Raw genomic sequence first — 14,376 nt, forward strand, 5'->3', positions numbered from 1 at the left:
AATTGGCACCATATTGCTGGCAATGGAACAGTTCAAACCTGCGTGACTCGTGGCGCAGCGATTTTTAAAAAGGTTCCGGCACTACTTTTTTCCAATTTAATTTTGACATGTATAGACTTCTGTTAAATGAAGTTGCAAGTCCCAATGAAATCAGGGGTGCAAATTTGCATTGATCTCTGGCTTTCGAATCAAGTTGAAGTAGCGAGATTTGAAAGCCGCACTGGTGTGAACCAGGGATGTGTTATATTTTACAATCTATCTTAAGACATGATTAGGCAGCTTATGATGAGCGCTGTTGATCCATTGGAGGTTATTACGGGATTGTGCTTTTAGTTTACATTGGTAAAAACGTACCTGATCATACCAGTTAAATACATTTTGGTTTATTTAAATGCTTTGCTTAAAAAAAGGCTACACTGCCAGTTTTACATTTCATTCAGTCTAGTTAGCATGAAGGGCTTGTGTACGCCAAATATAATAACCCCCTCAGCAAAGGAAAATTCCACTTTCATTAAAAATGATGCAATCTAAATTGCTGCTACACTCATTTTATTAAACAGTTGCCTTTCAATCTGCAGCCATCTGATTTATTAAATTGGCCATAAAATTCTGGTGTTATTTCCTGGAAACCATGGCAATCAGGATAATATTGGGAGTGTTCTGTATGCAACAGATATCAGTTTCTGCCCATGTGATTGGCTCACAATTTGATCAGAACAGTAATAGATATAACTCTTCGTAATGTCCAGTAAAATCACCGTAGTGTGTAACCTGGAGCGTATTTTACAAGAGACACACAAATTACAGCTACAAGTCAATTTCAGCTGTCAGTCTTCAGGTGGACATTGTGTTATTGTCGCCTTCAGCAGTGAAAGATGGTGGATGAGGAGGATGTACGCCGCTTTATAGGCTACACAGAAGAGCGGGTCACATACAGAACATACTGTTCTAGGATCAGATTGAAAAGCGTCTTCATTTCTATTTACATTTTGGTCAAATCACTTTGGGAAAACGCATAACAAGCTGGTAGGAGAAGCTAGGTACATGAAAAGGATTTCTATTTCCATTAGAGCTTCTATATAACCCCCTTTTCCTGGTAATTTTACAAATGTACCCTTTCATGTTACATGAATGTATGTAATGTAAAGAGCTTTCAACTGTCGATTCGCAAAACTATACAGTGATGCAATGGGTATGGCAGGGTCTACGCACTTCAGTTAGGTTTCACCCTTAGGACCAAAGCAACTACTTTCAAACTATAAAAATATTAATAAAAAAGTACAGACTAAATCAACCTACACATTATTGAAATTCCTCATACCATTTTGTAAAGCATGCTGTGCTTTCTGGTAAGAAAGCCCAGCACTACCCGCTAGCTTAGAAGCACTCCTTTATACAGAAGCTATTTGGATGGTCCCTTATGTTACTTTTTCCTAGGAAGCAAGAGGAGAGCTGTACCCCTATTAGGAGTAGGACCTCCCTTCTATTCAAACTATTTCACTAATGTAGCTGTTATCTGAGCCTCAGTTTGCTGCTGGCTGCCTGAAAGTAAAAAAAGGCGGCTTCCTTAAAATTAGCAGTACTGCTTACCTCCCTCAGAAAAGCTAACCATGGTGGTATAGCAGTGGCCATTATTTTTAAATTGTCATTTGACAATTTTACATTGTGCCGGAACTGAATCCTGAGCATTCTGCTCGCACTTGCTGTGTGGCCCCAAAGAACGTAATGGGTGAGTTTGACAGGTGGGGCCACCTGTCAAACTCTGCAGCCTGAGTCGAGGCTCCATTTATACCTGAGCGTATCGATTAATTGCGTTTTTCAGGTGTATATTTTACATAGTTACAAACTATGTAACTATTTGTAACTATATTACAAGCATTTTACAGCTTCAGGCGTTTGTTTTTTAGCCAATAGAAAGCACACGAGGGAAGAGAGGGAGAGAAAATTAGGGGTGGAAAGCTGCTGTTTGAGTGTTTTACGTGTCTTTTTCTGCTCAAGTCAGGCGTTTCTATTGAAGTCTATGGGGTCAAAAACACTTGTAATCTGCAAAAAAGAAGCTCATGTACATTTTTGCGCTTTAGGTGTTTTGCTTCAGGTGACAGAACGCTCATATGTAAACAGGGGTCATTAAATTAATGGAATTTTGCTTGTTGGGCATTTCGGAGCTTCAGAGCTGAGCGTTTTACAAGCTGAGATTCGATCAGGTGTGAATGGGGTCTAAAGGATTCACCTTTCATAACATGTTACACCCATATATAGAGTGTAACATGTTATGAAAGGACCGGCCCTCGCTCCCCCTGCTTCGACAGCTAGCTGGGGGGGGGGGGGGGGGTCTTCAACTGTAGTTGACACCCCAGGTTCTAATGCAAACAAATCATTACCAGCTTCAGTGCAATTCTGACCTTTAAGAAATGTCTTACACTCGCTGCCGCACCCATACAGGAACGTAACAGGTTAGCAATGTGGTAAAGAATCTTTGATTTCTGATTACAGGATTCAGCTTAACGGTTTTAAAATATTGTTGTAGGCTCTGTTCACATATTGGCGTACCGGATAGAATTGCAACGATTCTGCCCTCAATCCTGAATCATGGCAAATTGCGGGATGTCGTGGTGATCCCCGTCACTTCCAATGGCACCCCAAATGCAGCGCGTTTTTGCTGCAATTGTCCTCCGACGAATCGCAGTAAAATTGTGCAAACAGAATCGCGGGGCGCCTGTCACCCAAAAGAAGTTGTTGTAAATCTTTTGGGCGACAGCCCGCAATTCTGTTTGCACTATTTTACCGCGATTGTCACAAAATCGTGCCGCATTTGGGGTGCCATTGGAAGTGACGGGAAACACCTGTCACCGCGATCCGGGATGCCAATATATGAACGGGGACCTCAATGACCAAAAAAGAACAGTGCAAGAAAATATTTATAAAAAAAAAAAGATTAAAAAGTGAAAAGCACTTGGTAAAGTTTCCATGCAAAGCAATTTGTCTGCAGAGTAAACCACTGTGATGGTTCCCATAAATGACTCTTAGAATTCCTTCAGAGTGTCGATGATAAGAACAGCTTAGCTGCAAACGCAGCCATCTTTGCAGGTCTCTGAAAAGGGTGTTTACAGAGAAAACACAAGCAATCAAAGGGTCTAAGAGGTGTGCTGAAGAGGCTGGAGAGTATTTTATTTGCGGATACACACACACGCACACACTAACACCCCCTTAATACCAACTATTTTAATATATCTTTATTTCCAGATGACATGGTTTTATAATCAGACAGCAAATATATTATTGCACAGAAAGGCAATACACTTTGAAAGAGACCAAAACGGATAAAATTTAGATGCATATACTGCTTTAATAAGTTTCATTACCCTGCTGGACCTGGTAATATAGGTGTGTTTGGTGTAGAATTGTTTTTTTTTTCATAACTCCATCACAGCAGGAATTATGTAATATGCATAGATTTTGACTCTGTAGTTAAAAATACCAGACTGATTATGTATTGCTTTAAACTACTCTATCAGACTATTTGACACAGCAATTTTACAACAGTGCTCATTAACCCCTTTATGACGAGGGTACGCACATAAAGTGCATCTTCATTTGTGGGGCTGCATAAGTGCATACCTGTGTTTGTGCTGCGCAGCGCTGCACAGCTCTTAGCCTCACACTAATGATCAGTAGCTGGGAGGATCAGCTCTGGATCACAAGATCGCTGTAATGATCAGTAGCTGGGAGGACCAGCTCTGGATCACAAGATCGCTGTAAAAGCCTGTGATTGGCTCTCACAGTGGTCGGTAACTGTACAGCCTGCACATGCACTCTTTTTACTCTTAAATGGAGAAGATGATACAACTATTTTTCTTTGCTACAGAAGACTTATGTAAAGAAAAAAAAGTAAGCCTATACACAGTACATAAACGTAGATCATATCAACTTTTTTGGGTACAACATGCAGTAGATAAAGGATAAAAGTACTGTCCACAGTAAATTAAATTTTACTTACCAACACGATACGCTGAGTGGAGGTAGTGTAATCCTTGTGGACTGACTGGCTGACTGTGCTGCTCATCCTCAGCAGGGAAGCCTCCAGTAACCATTTGGGCAGGCTGGGTGCTAATTGTAGTTATAGTGGACCCAGGGATTGTGGGAAAGGTGGTTCCTGTATGAACGCTCCCTACTGAAATCAGAAATGGTAGGACATTAAAAGACGTTAAGGGGCAGAAGAGGTTCCTTCATTGACAATGTCCCAACTTCACATCATCTTTTGGCGTGGTCTACTTTTTCCTTCAAAGAAAACGTTTGGGGTGAAAGAAAAAAAAAAAAAAAAAACAATATACATACTCCCCTCCATGTTGCAGCATCAGATGCTGCAGCTGTCCCCCACTGACTCTAAGCCCAAGAACTGGGCAATCACATGATCGCTTAGTTCTCATTCAGCCCTGAGCAAAGAGCGGTGACCATTAGTCATCGCTCTCTGCTCTGCCCCTCCAGTGCTCACTGTGGTTCTGGGCTGGAGAGGGGCACAAGTGCACTCCTGTGACCCACAAGAGAAGTACGGCAAAAAAAAAAAACTTTGGCCAAACTTCTCTTTTGAGTAAATCCTTATCCCACTGTGTACATGATCCTCACAGACCAACCCCACCCATTTGAATGAAATTTCACCAACAGAAATATGTATAAAGTTAAAAAAAACACCTCAAAAACCCAACAAGTATCTGCAATTAAACCATGATTCATAGTTCCTACAAAGTATGATGCCTGTAACACACCTCACACAACATATAACCCCTTTACCCATCAGTGCTGTTTCCTTGAAAGTTCAATGGCCCCACCATAAAATGGTCCTTTTCAACCTAATAAAGGCATGAAGAGATACTCCGAAAAGTAGAATAAGGAAGAAAAAAGAGAAGAAATTCCTTGGGAGAGATTTAGGTTTCTACAAACAGTATAATTATTTCAATGACAAATGGAAATCTAATACTAACATACAGTATATAAAGTTCAAAGCTGCCCAAATGGTGGTTTGCGCTACTGGAAAAGTGTGTGCAGGGAATATTTCTGTCTTTGTTTAAATGCAGATTGCACTTAATGCTTATTGGGGTTTAGTTTGGACAATCCTGTGCTATATATCAGGATCCAGATGTAGAGTGAGGATAAGGACACAAGCCCCAAAAAGCCCCTGTTCTGTTACAGGCACCTCTGCAGATCTCTATTCCTTGTTTTGGGGGGATTTCTATCCTCATCCTTAACCTTAAAGATACAGGAAATCAACAGAGGTTAAAAGCTTCACCCCTTATTCCAACCTCCAGCTTGTTCCAAATAACTTATCAGATCTCATTATGAATGCATGGAGGAGAAAAACGTGTGCTGTAAGAAAACATCATGAACTTTTCATCAAGATAAGAATAAGTCAAATTTCCCATATCAGTCCATCACAGCACCACAATGAAATGTAACATCCAAAAGTATGGATCACTAAAGCAGGTTTTAGGTCTTTTTGCTCAACCTGTCTGGGGTATTTCATAAATCAGTGTTGTGCTGAGTAAGTGCTGGCTCCATGAAAATGGTACACTTCATCAAGTCAGGAGAAAGAGAGGACTACTGCAGAATATGCATTTAGAATGGAAGGTTTTCCTATGGAGGGGGAGGGGCTGTTTGGAATAGTAGTAAAACCAACCTTTGCAGAGTTATAAATCAAACAGGTTCCAAAGGGTAGACTACACCTAAGCCAAAATGCATGTTTTCGAAAGAAGAATCTCCTGCTGTCATCTGAAGGTTAAGCCGTCCACATATAGATCAAAATTCCGCCAGTTCAGCAGGGACCAGTTGAATTTCGATCCATGTTTGGGCAGGGAGTTTGTACAGAAGTCGATCTACTGATTAACTTCTGTACCACCGCCCTATGGAATTTTTCCCACTCGATCAGTGCTGGAGACTATAGCCTGCAACAACGATCAATGCATTCTGATTGAGGGGAAGTCACTTCGATGTCAGAATACAATAGCTTGGTGGGGAGGATTCCCCCATTCGCATCAATCTATCTAATTTATCTATGGCCTGACTAATCTATGGGCTGCCTTAACTAGAAAGACAAGAGCCGCCAAGAACTTCGCTACTTTTATTATGGGGACCTAAGAATAAACAAAGGTTAGAACTGTAACGGATAACATCCCAGTTTAGCCATCATCTGCCTAACAATTCACAGCAATAGGAAAAATAGGTTGTCTTGTGGGTCTCTGTCATCCATAAGTATCTTCTTTCTGAACAGTGGTGGTCACCTGGTAACCTTGTCTGTACTCTGCAGATAGTATGTGTGTTCAGAAGCACTACACATGTACTGTAGATTGTTAATAGTGTTACACCTAGTTTAAACATTCTGAGAAGTAAAATCCCTACCTAAGCCCCCCATACCTAGACACCTGCCCCATGCCTGCCAAAAGACAGCAAAACACTTGGAGTTAAAGTGGAAGTAAACCCTCCTATCATTTTCTGGCAAGGAAGCTGCTATCTTGGCCTCGGTTTAATCTGCAACTACCATGAAGCTACACATGTGATCCATTATGACACCAGCCATTGGATGCTTTGGCAGGTTGGTTGAGAGCACAACCAATGTGACAAGTAATATTTCCAGCATGCCGGGAATGTTACCTGTTTTTTAAACTATCACAATCGATGAGTTTACTCCTGCTTTATTGAATAAGGTTTTAACCTTTTTATTCCCTGCCTGTTAATTAGGTCAAAGGAGAAGATTTCACTGAAATATCATCATGGGCATATGTGGAAACTTGACATAACCATACATACATACACAAACATAGACATACCAAATCTGAATATAAACAAATCTAATGTAACACACATATACCTATATGAATATAGGTGCATACACACACACACACACACACACACACACACACAGCAATGGTAAGTGCCAATTAATAGCAACCAGATTTCTTCTTACATTTGTTCAGAGCCTTAAAAAAAAAAAAGCAGATTGGTATTTGGTCATTTTGAGATGCAGTACTTTATACATTGATCATCACTTTATTAAATAAAAGCTGCTGTAAGCAGAGTGTTGAAACAAACAAAATAAAAACAATTCTCTTTTCAATGGGGAAAAAAAAAAAACACTTAAAATTGAGTGGAGCTAGAGACAGTTTATGTTGACTAGATCAATTTAAATTGCATTCTACAAACCAGACATTTTTTTTCCTTAAATTAAAGCAGGACTGTTATTTCACAGTAAGATATGCAAGTTAGCCTCCCAAACAGTTTGAAAAAGAACTTTCCTTTGCATTGCCGTCTAAAGCCGATCAGGTCTGTTGTTGCTACAGCAACATCCTCCTTTCTGTTCCAAGTGTGCAAAGGGAATATAGTGACACCTAGAGGCAAACATGTAGTACTGTATTATCTACTTCTCCAAAAGGAGTAGATGCTCTCATGAGTGTACAGGATAAATGCACATGTTCACTAGATAGTGAAATAGTAATGTACAGCCTATTACACACAAATGTAATTGTATACACCAAAGCTCACTTACTTGCTACATTAGAAGACAGTGAAAGCCCTGCCTCTGTGTGAAAAGGGTGAACAGCAATCTGGGTCATTGAAGGAACTGGTGCCCCTGGAAAGGAGACGGCTGTAGCTGCTATGGAAGGAGTTGTAACTGTGTAGGGATACTGTGCTCCAATGAAAGCTGGGTGGACACCCTACGAAATGAAAAGAAAATGACAAAAGATACAACAGATTGAGCAATATACCTACGAAAAGCAAACTGGGCATACAAAGGATGAGGTGTCACCCAAAGCTGGAGCTTCTACCCAGAGTCTTCTGGATATTTGGATCTTTATATTAGATGGCTCCCATTTTGTCTGCACAAGTGTTTCTGCTATTCACTTCACCGAATGTCATTAGATATAAACACCATTTTGGTTTTACACACAGAAAGACCTTAAAGTAGAAATGGGGCTAGAACTAACTTTGATTAAAACGGCTCTCGTCCACCTTCCAACGCCTATACTAACTACAATGTAATAGAAAGATGCATCTACCAGTCTGCCCCCAACTACATCAACAACCTAGTTCCAAAATATCAACCAATCGGTCATCTTTACTCTTCTCAAGACCTCCTGCTCTCTAGCTCCTTCATCACCTCCTTCCATCTAGGACTTCAGAGCCTTTCCAATCCTCTGGAACCCTTTATCCCAAAATCTGTCTGCCCATCTTCTTCTCTCTCCACCTTTAAGAGATTCTCCTTTTCAGAGAACCATATCCCACCTCTGCCTACCATTGATTCAACCCCATTCCGTAAGAACCTTTTGTACTATCTGCCCCTCACTTTTATATTGCAAGCTCTCACAAGCTGGACAAACACTTATTAGCCAAAGTAACAAATGTAACTGAAGGCAATACCTGCAAATTTACATTTTTAAGGCATAACCTGTTCTAGTACCGGTCTCCTCACCCCGAGCCCCTTCTCCTATGACAGCTGGTAGGGGCTCCCTTCCCCAGCAGCCGCTATCATATTTAAAATCGGCACAGCTGTGCAGGGCTCTGTCCGCACAGTCGCGTCATTCATTTACAGAGATCTGTGAATGAACGAACTACAGGTCCTGTCTTCCACGGTAGAAAACGAGCTTGTAGTTCTCAATGGACTACAAGTGCGTTAATCAGTGCGCTCTTAGTCTATTTGATCTTCCCCCAGCTTTCTAACTGAAAGCCTGTACCTAGGTACGGGCAGAAAGCTGAAAGGAGAGTATGCAGGAGCCTGACATGGCACCTGTAATCCGCTGATTGCGGGTGCAACACTTTGTAAATTTCGGTGGTAAAAATAATAAATTACAATTTTTTTACCTGCAAAAATATGTGCATTTATTATGTTTTACCCAAAGGTGAACTTTGCCTTTAAAACTAGACAGGATCGCTTTAATGGACCTACCCTGTGACTGGACAGTAAAAGAAGGAGCAGCACATTGATGAGTTCATCTCTCGGTCTGTTTTCTCCTCTCCTCCTATCACAAAGACTCATTGCTTTGTAGCACAACATGCTGGCTCCCTGTGTTCTCTCTGAACTTTGCTATTTTGACTGTACTGAATGCAAGAGGCTAGATCCAAGTCCAATTCACATACTTGCACTGCTTGCATTAAAGAAAAAAATAATATTCATAATTTGAGAGCTCCATAATATGTGTTTTTATATCTTCCTGGAGTGTAGCTTTAAAAAAATAACATTCTGTTCCTAAATTATTTGACATCTACCAGAGTACCACCATAGTTCATCAGTGAGCATGAAGTATTCTATCAATAGTGATTTATATACCACAAGGAACTTTATCACATAAATCAACCATCAGTGAAAAGAAAACAGCTGAACTATCATTACATCCTAAACACATTTTACCTGTGTGTACAATGTCCCGGGTACTGGGAAGACGGTGGGTTGCGGGATTTGCTGCCGAGGAATTCCAATGTACTGGGGACTACAGACTGTCGGTATATGTGTTTGCAGAGTGGAATAGGGGTGTAGTCCTTGGGTGTGAGGATGAGCCATTGCAGTATGTGGAGGGTAAATTGTTGACCCAACAGAAATCACTGGGACCACAGTTGCTGCAGTCACTGCTGCTGCCACAGTCACAGTGGATGTATCTGGTATTATCCTGTTGTCTGTAAGTCCACGAACAGCTTCTACCACAGAACGTGCTGCTCCTGCACTGCAGCCAGTAGCTCCTTCTCGCTGAACTGGAGTCCCGCCAGCCATCTGCTCATACAGCCAGTACCACTGATGAGCCACTTCAAACAAGACCTCTGGATAAACACCTCCTCCCTTAGCTGCATCCTCTACTGCCATGCATGCCTTCTCTAACATCAGGTTGTCCTGGGCAGAAAACAAAAGAAATTTAACCTGCAGCATTCTGATTTACTGTAGAAGATCTTTGTGTATAAGTTCACATTGGGCACTTATAGGCATGGTTTAAAGTATATGTAAATCCTCACCTTGTAAAGCAACATATTCAGTTTAAAACAGAAACGAAAGGAAAGGCATTTGTGTATAGATGTTAAAAAAAAAAAAAAAAAAAAAAAACAACATTATAAACACTTTTTTTCCCTTTTTTTTTTTAAAATGATCACTTTCCTTTTGGGGAGGAGAAACAACCGCGCACCGATATTCCCAGTGAAAGGCTGTGCAGGAGGGGGAGGGGTGTCAGGACAAGTCTGATCCTTGGAGGACAGCGCACTGAGTTCCCAGCACAGCTAGAGAACTGACCACATTGTGTTCTCCTGCTTAGTGTGGCCAGTTTTTATCAGGATAGCCCTGCTTAGTGTGGCCAGTTTTTATCAGGATAGCAGAAGAACTGACAAACACCAGGAATTTCACACTAAGGAAGCAATAGAGAGAGAACGGGATACTTTTTCATATAACTACATGGTACAATGGTGCAACAGGCACATATCAGGAATATGAAACGCTGGGTTTACATGTTCTTTAATTTGTGTCTAAGAGAAATCTTATTACCAGATTCCCTCTGAAAGAAATTATGTGGTTGCACACATGTGGTCTGGGACAACTCTTAACTGTCAATTTAAAGGCATATTGAGGTTACACTAATACGTTTAAATACCTAAACAAAAAATGGCCAAAGCCAATTGTCCAATCAGTTTTACCTTTTAACTTCAGTTACACCACATTTTCTTTTTTTTTTTTTTTTTTTCAGATAACATGTCTAGAAAAGTCCACTGATATTACAAATAACACAAATATTGGCCTTTTAAAATCAGGCACACCCATACGTCCATACATACCTGTTCCTTACACTGTACCAGAGCTCGCTGGATCTCATTAGGATTTAATGCATGAGCATGAGGGAGGCAGCTCAGAGCCAGTTCAGCTGCAGCTCGAACCATGTTAGAATCTCTGGCTCGAGAAGCTCTGTCTGCCAAGGATGCCACCTCTGGAGGAGTTAGATGCCCATCCCAGCACTCCACAAGGATATTCAGGGCTGCACTACCAATTTCCATGGCTTGGCCTAAAATACAAAATTAGGAAGTCATGTTATGCATATCAAGAAGCTAAAGAGTAGGAACAAGCAGAAAACCTTGCCATAAACAGATTACACCTTTCTCTTTGCTTTCCATCTGATATTTTGCTTAAAGGGGCAATTCACCCAAGAAAAATATTCTTCGACCAATAGGGAACTCCAGTGGTACAATTCTTTACATGAGAGTATCCTTATCACTGTCAATTTCAGGTATAGAAAAACGCAGCTATGTTGTTTCTTCAGGGAAAAGTCAGGAACTGATCCACAAGCAACAGAAAGCCAGTGGGTTAATCCACAGATACATGTTTGGAATACCGATTTAGGGTAGACTAACAAATCAACTAGCTTTCCCTTGTTTGCCACTCATTATGTTTTTCCCCTTCTATTCACTATTATTTCCAAAGAGTCTTTGTTCACCTTCCACTTTCCAGTTACATTTCAACATGTTGCAATTTCCACACTTACAAGTAAAAAACTACAGAGAAGAGGAAGTAAAACAGTGAAGCAAAGAAAATACAAAGTAGTGAAAAAAGTGCCAACAGTTTTTCTTTCCAGTTACTTTAGTTTTTCTCACCAGTTATCCAGGAGACATGTGAAGAGTATGTCCTAGAAAGCCAGTTAGGTGACACAAAGTTGTGCAGGCCCAGGGCATAGAGGCCTATTTCAAAGGCACACAGGTGCAAGTTGCGATGGGGGCCTTGATGTCCACCACTGGATGAAGGATGTGTGAATATGGAAGTGCTGCTATTTCCCCCAGCTTTAATGAGGACGGTCTTTGCCAGTTCAAAATAGAAGTGGGCAGCAGCTTCTGAAGGCTGGTTAGGGACATGCGGAGCGTGACTCTCTAGACGACGTCCCTTATACCTGATTAATTGTAAAGTTTCAGAATTATACACCCCCAACAGTCCAACCAAAATAAAAATAACTAGAGCTCATTAAAAAAAGGAACATTGTTCTTACCTGCCCATCTCTACTGTCTTGGCTCTTGCTCCACCACTTGCTCGCCTGCTACCACTAGAGGACGATGAACCAAGTGAGTCACTGGAAGAGCTACTAATGCTGTCACTGTCTTGTCCTCGCCCCCAGGGGGTGGCTCCCCAGCCTCCACGAAGAGGTCGGCGACTAAGGGTTGGCGAACTGTCGGATGTTGTCTCTGGAGCACTGCTATCAATACTGGCCATTCCTACAGAGTGCAGATTAAGTAAATGCATTTTAGATTAATAAAGTCAAACCAACAATTTGTTTTACATAAAACTTAGCTAATTTAAATGCCTACTCTAGGAAGAAGCAAGCAAGCAAGCATGTCAATGAGATCACCTACTGCTTACATAATTACATAGTTTGTCTGGTTAAAAAAGACACAAGTCCATCTAGTTCAACCAATAAAAGGGAGAAATAATATATATATATATATATATATATATATATATAATTTACCTTCCTACATACACAATCCTATACCCACAGTTAATCAAGGGGAAGGCCAAAAAAAACAGCAAACCCTGAACCAATTTGCTCCAGCAGGTAAAAAAATTCCTTCCTGATCTCCCCAAGAGGCGATCGGATATTCCCTAGATCAACTCTACTTATAAATGTTAGTACAGTAATCCCCCGCTACATCGCGGTTCAGTTTTTGCGGTCCCGGTAATTCGCGGTTTTTTTTGTAATGTTATTTTACTATATAAATCATTAAAAATGAAAGATTTTTGTGTTTTTCATAGCTCTTGCTCTGTCTCTAAGTATCTTTTATGTGTTTAAATGAGTTTCTATTGTTTTAAAAGTGTGTTTAAAGACCTTAAAATGCTTCTACACGTACAGTGACAGTAAAAAAATCATGCCTACAATGCATTTTAATAGGGTTTTTCTATTTCGCGGAATTTCACTTTTCGCGGCTGGGTCCGGAACGTAACCCCCGCAATGGAGGGGGGTTTACTGTATCCAGTTATATTATGTACATTTAGGATTAAGAATTGAGCCATTTTTAAAGAAATCTAATGAGCTGAACAGAACAAGCTCTTGAGAGAGTATTTCACATTTTTACAGCTCTTACTGGAAATCACAGGTTAATCACATGTGCCTTTTACACATTAGTTACTGTAAATTTTACAGCAATATGTATGCCCAAAAAATAATGTTTGATTTTTAAAAAAGAAAAATAGCTCAGGGAAATAACTATTTCAATAACAGATACCTGTATGCTTCTTTTTCTGGCGCACTGGTGACCCCCAACATCGACCATTATACCCTCCCCGGTTCCCAAGGGCTAGTCGGCTAGGAACTTTCACTTCCTGCTTGTAGACTTGTGCTTCCCCTGTAGGCTCACTGGATGATTTCTGGTTGTTGTCTGCAATAAATGAAAACATGTTTATCAATTCATCCTTTAACCACTTTAACACTAGCCACTGTGCTGCTACTGCGGCACAGTGGCTCGTTATCGTCTGGCGACGTAGACCTACGTCGCTAGACTCCTCCCCTGTAGGCGGCCGGAGGCGCGCTCCCGCTGTTTTCATTCACAGCGGGAGTCGGGCCAGGGGAAGAGCGGCGGCGATCGCCGCTGCTCTGCCCCGATCGTCGGGGAATCCAGTTTGGAGATCCGCCCACCTGTGTAAACAGAGCGGGCGGATCTCCTCAGTGACAGGGAGTGACAGATCGGAGTGTTCAGCATAGCTGGACATCCGATCTGTCCCTGTCTCACACAGTCACCTCCCCCCCCACACGTCAGTAAGCACCAGGCATACATTAACCCCTCCCTCTCCAATAAAATTAACCCCTTCCCTGCCAGTGTCATTTTTACAGTAACAGTGCATATTTATAGCACTGATTACTGCAGTAATGTCACTGGTACCCCCAAAAGTGTCAAAAATGTCAGTCAAGGGTCCGATCTGTCCGCCGCAATGTCGCAGTCCCGCAAAAAAAAAAAAAAAAAAAAAAAAAAATCGCAGATCGCCGCCATTACTCCTTAAAAAAAAAAACACCAAAAATGACAGAAATCTTTCCCTTAGTTAGTAAACGCAATAACTTTTGCGCAAACCAATCAAAATACGCTTATTGCGATTTTTTTTACCAAACATGGGTAGCAGAAAACAAATTGGCCAAAAATTTAAAAAAAAAAATAGGTTTTTACATCTTTTTTGGGGGGAATTTCATATAAAAAAATGTTAAAAATAGTTATTTTTTCAAAATAAACGCTCTTTTTTTGTTTATAGCGCAAAAAGTAAAAATCGCACAGGTGATCAAATACCACCAAAAGAAAGCTCTGTTTGTGGGAAAAAAAAAAATTTCGTTTGGGTACGGCGTCGCATGACCGCGCAATTGTCAGTTAGAGTCGCACAGCGCCGAATCACAA

General features: G+C 40.9%; 1 protein-coding gene across 4 annotated transcripts in view; it reads right to left on the reverse strand.

The window, feature by feature from the left end:
- The window catches only part of ZSWIM8 (zinc finger SWIM-type containing 8), a 177,317-nt gene that overhangs the window by 16,167 nt on the left and 146,774 nt on the right, over positions 1 to 14,376 (reverse strand). For 2 of the 4 annotated variants that reach the window (XM_082269386.1, XM_082269385.1), the window contains 7 exons: positions 13,222 to 13,374; positions 11,991 to 12,213; positions 11,605 to 11,894; positions 10,795 to 11,018; positions 9,395 to 9,868; positions 7,535 to 7,703; positions 3,998 to 4,171 (listed from right to left, as the gene is read on the reverse strand). In XM_082269386.1, the coding sequence (XP_082125512.1) occupies positions 3,998 to 4,171; positions 7,535 to 7,703; positions 9,395 to 9,868; positions 10,795 to 11,018; positions 11,605 to 11,894; positions 11,991 to 12,213; positions 13,222 to 13,374 (1,707 nt within the window). Of the gene's footprint in view, positions 1 to 3,997; positions 4,172 to 7,197; positions 7,377 to 7,534; positions 7,704 to 9,394; positions 9,869 to 10,794; positions 11,019 to 11,604; positions 11,895 to 11,990; positions 12,214 to 13,221; positions 13,375 to 14,376 lie in introns of those variants that run through there. The other 2 variants (XM_082269388.1, XM_082269387.1) reach the window with 1 other exon arrangement.

The sequence above is a fragment of the Pelophylax lessonae genome (assembly GCF_965119305.1).
Source record: "Pelophylax lessonae genome assembly, chromosome: 9".
NCBI classification, from domain to species: domain Eukaryota; kingdom Metazoa; phylum Chordata; class Amphibia; order Anura; family Ranidae; genus Pelophylax; species Pelophylax lessonae.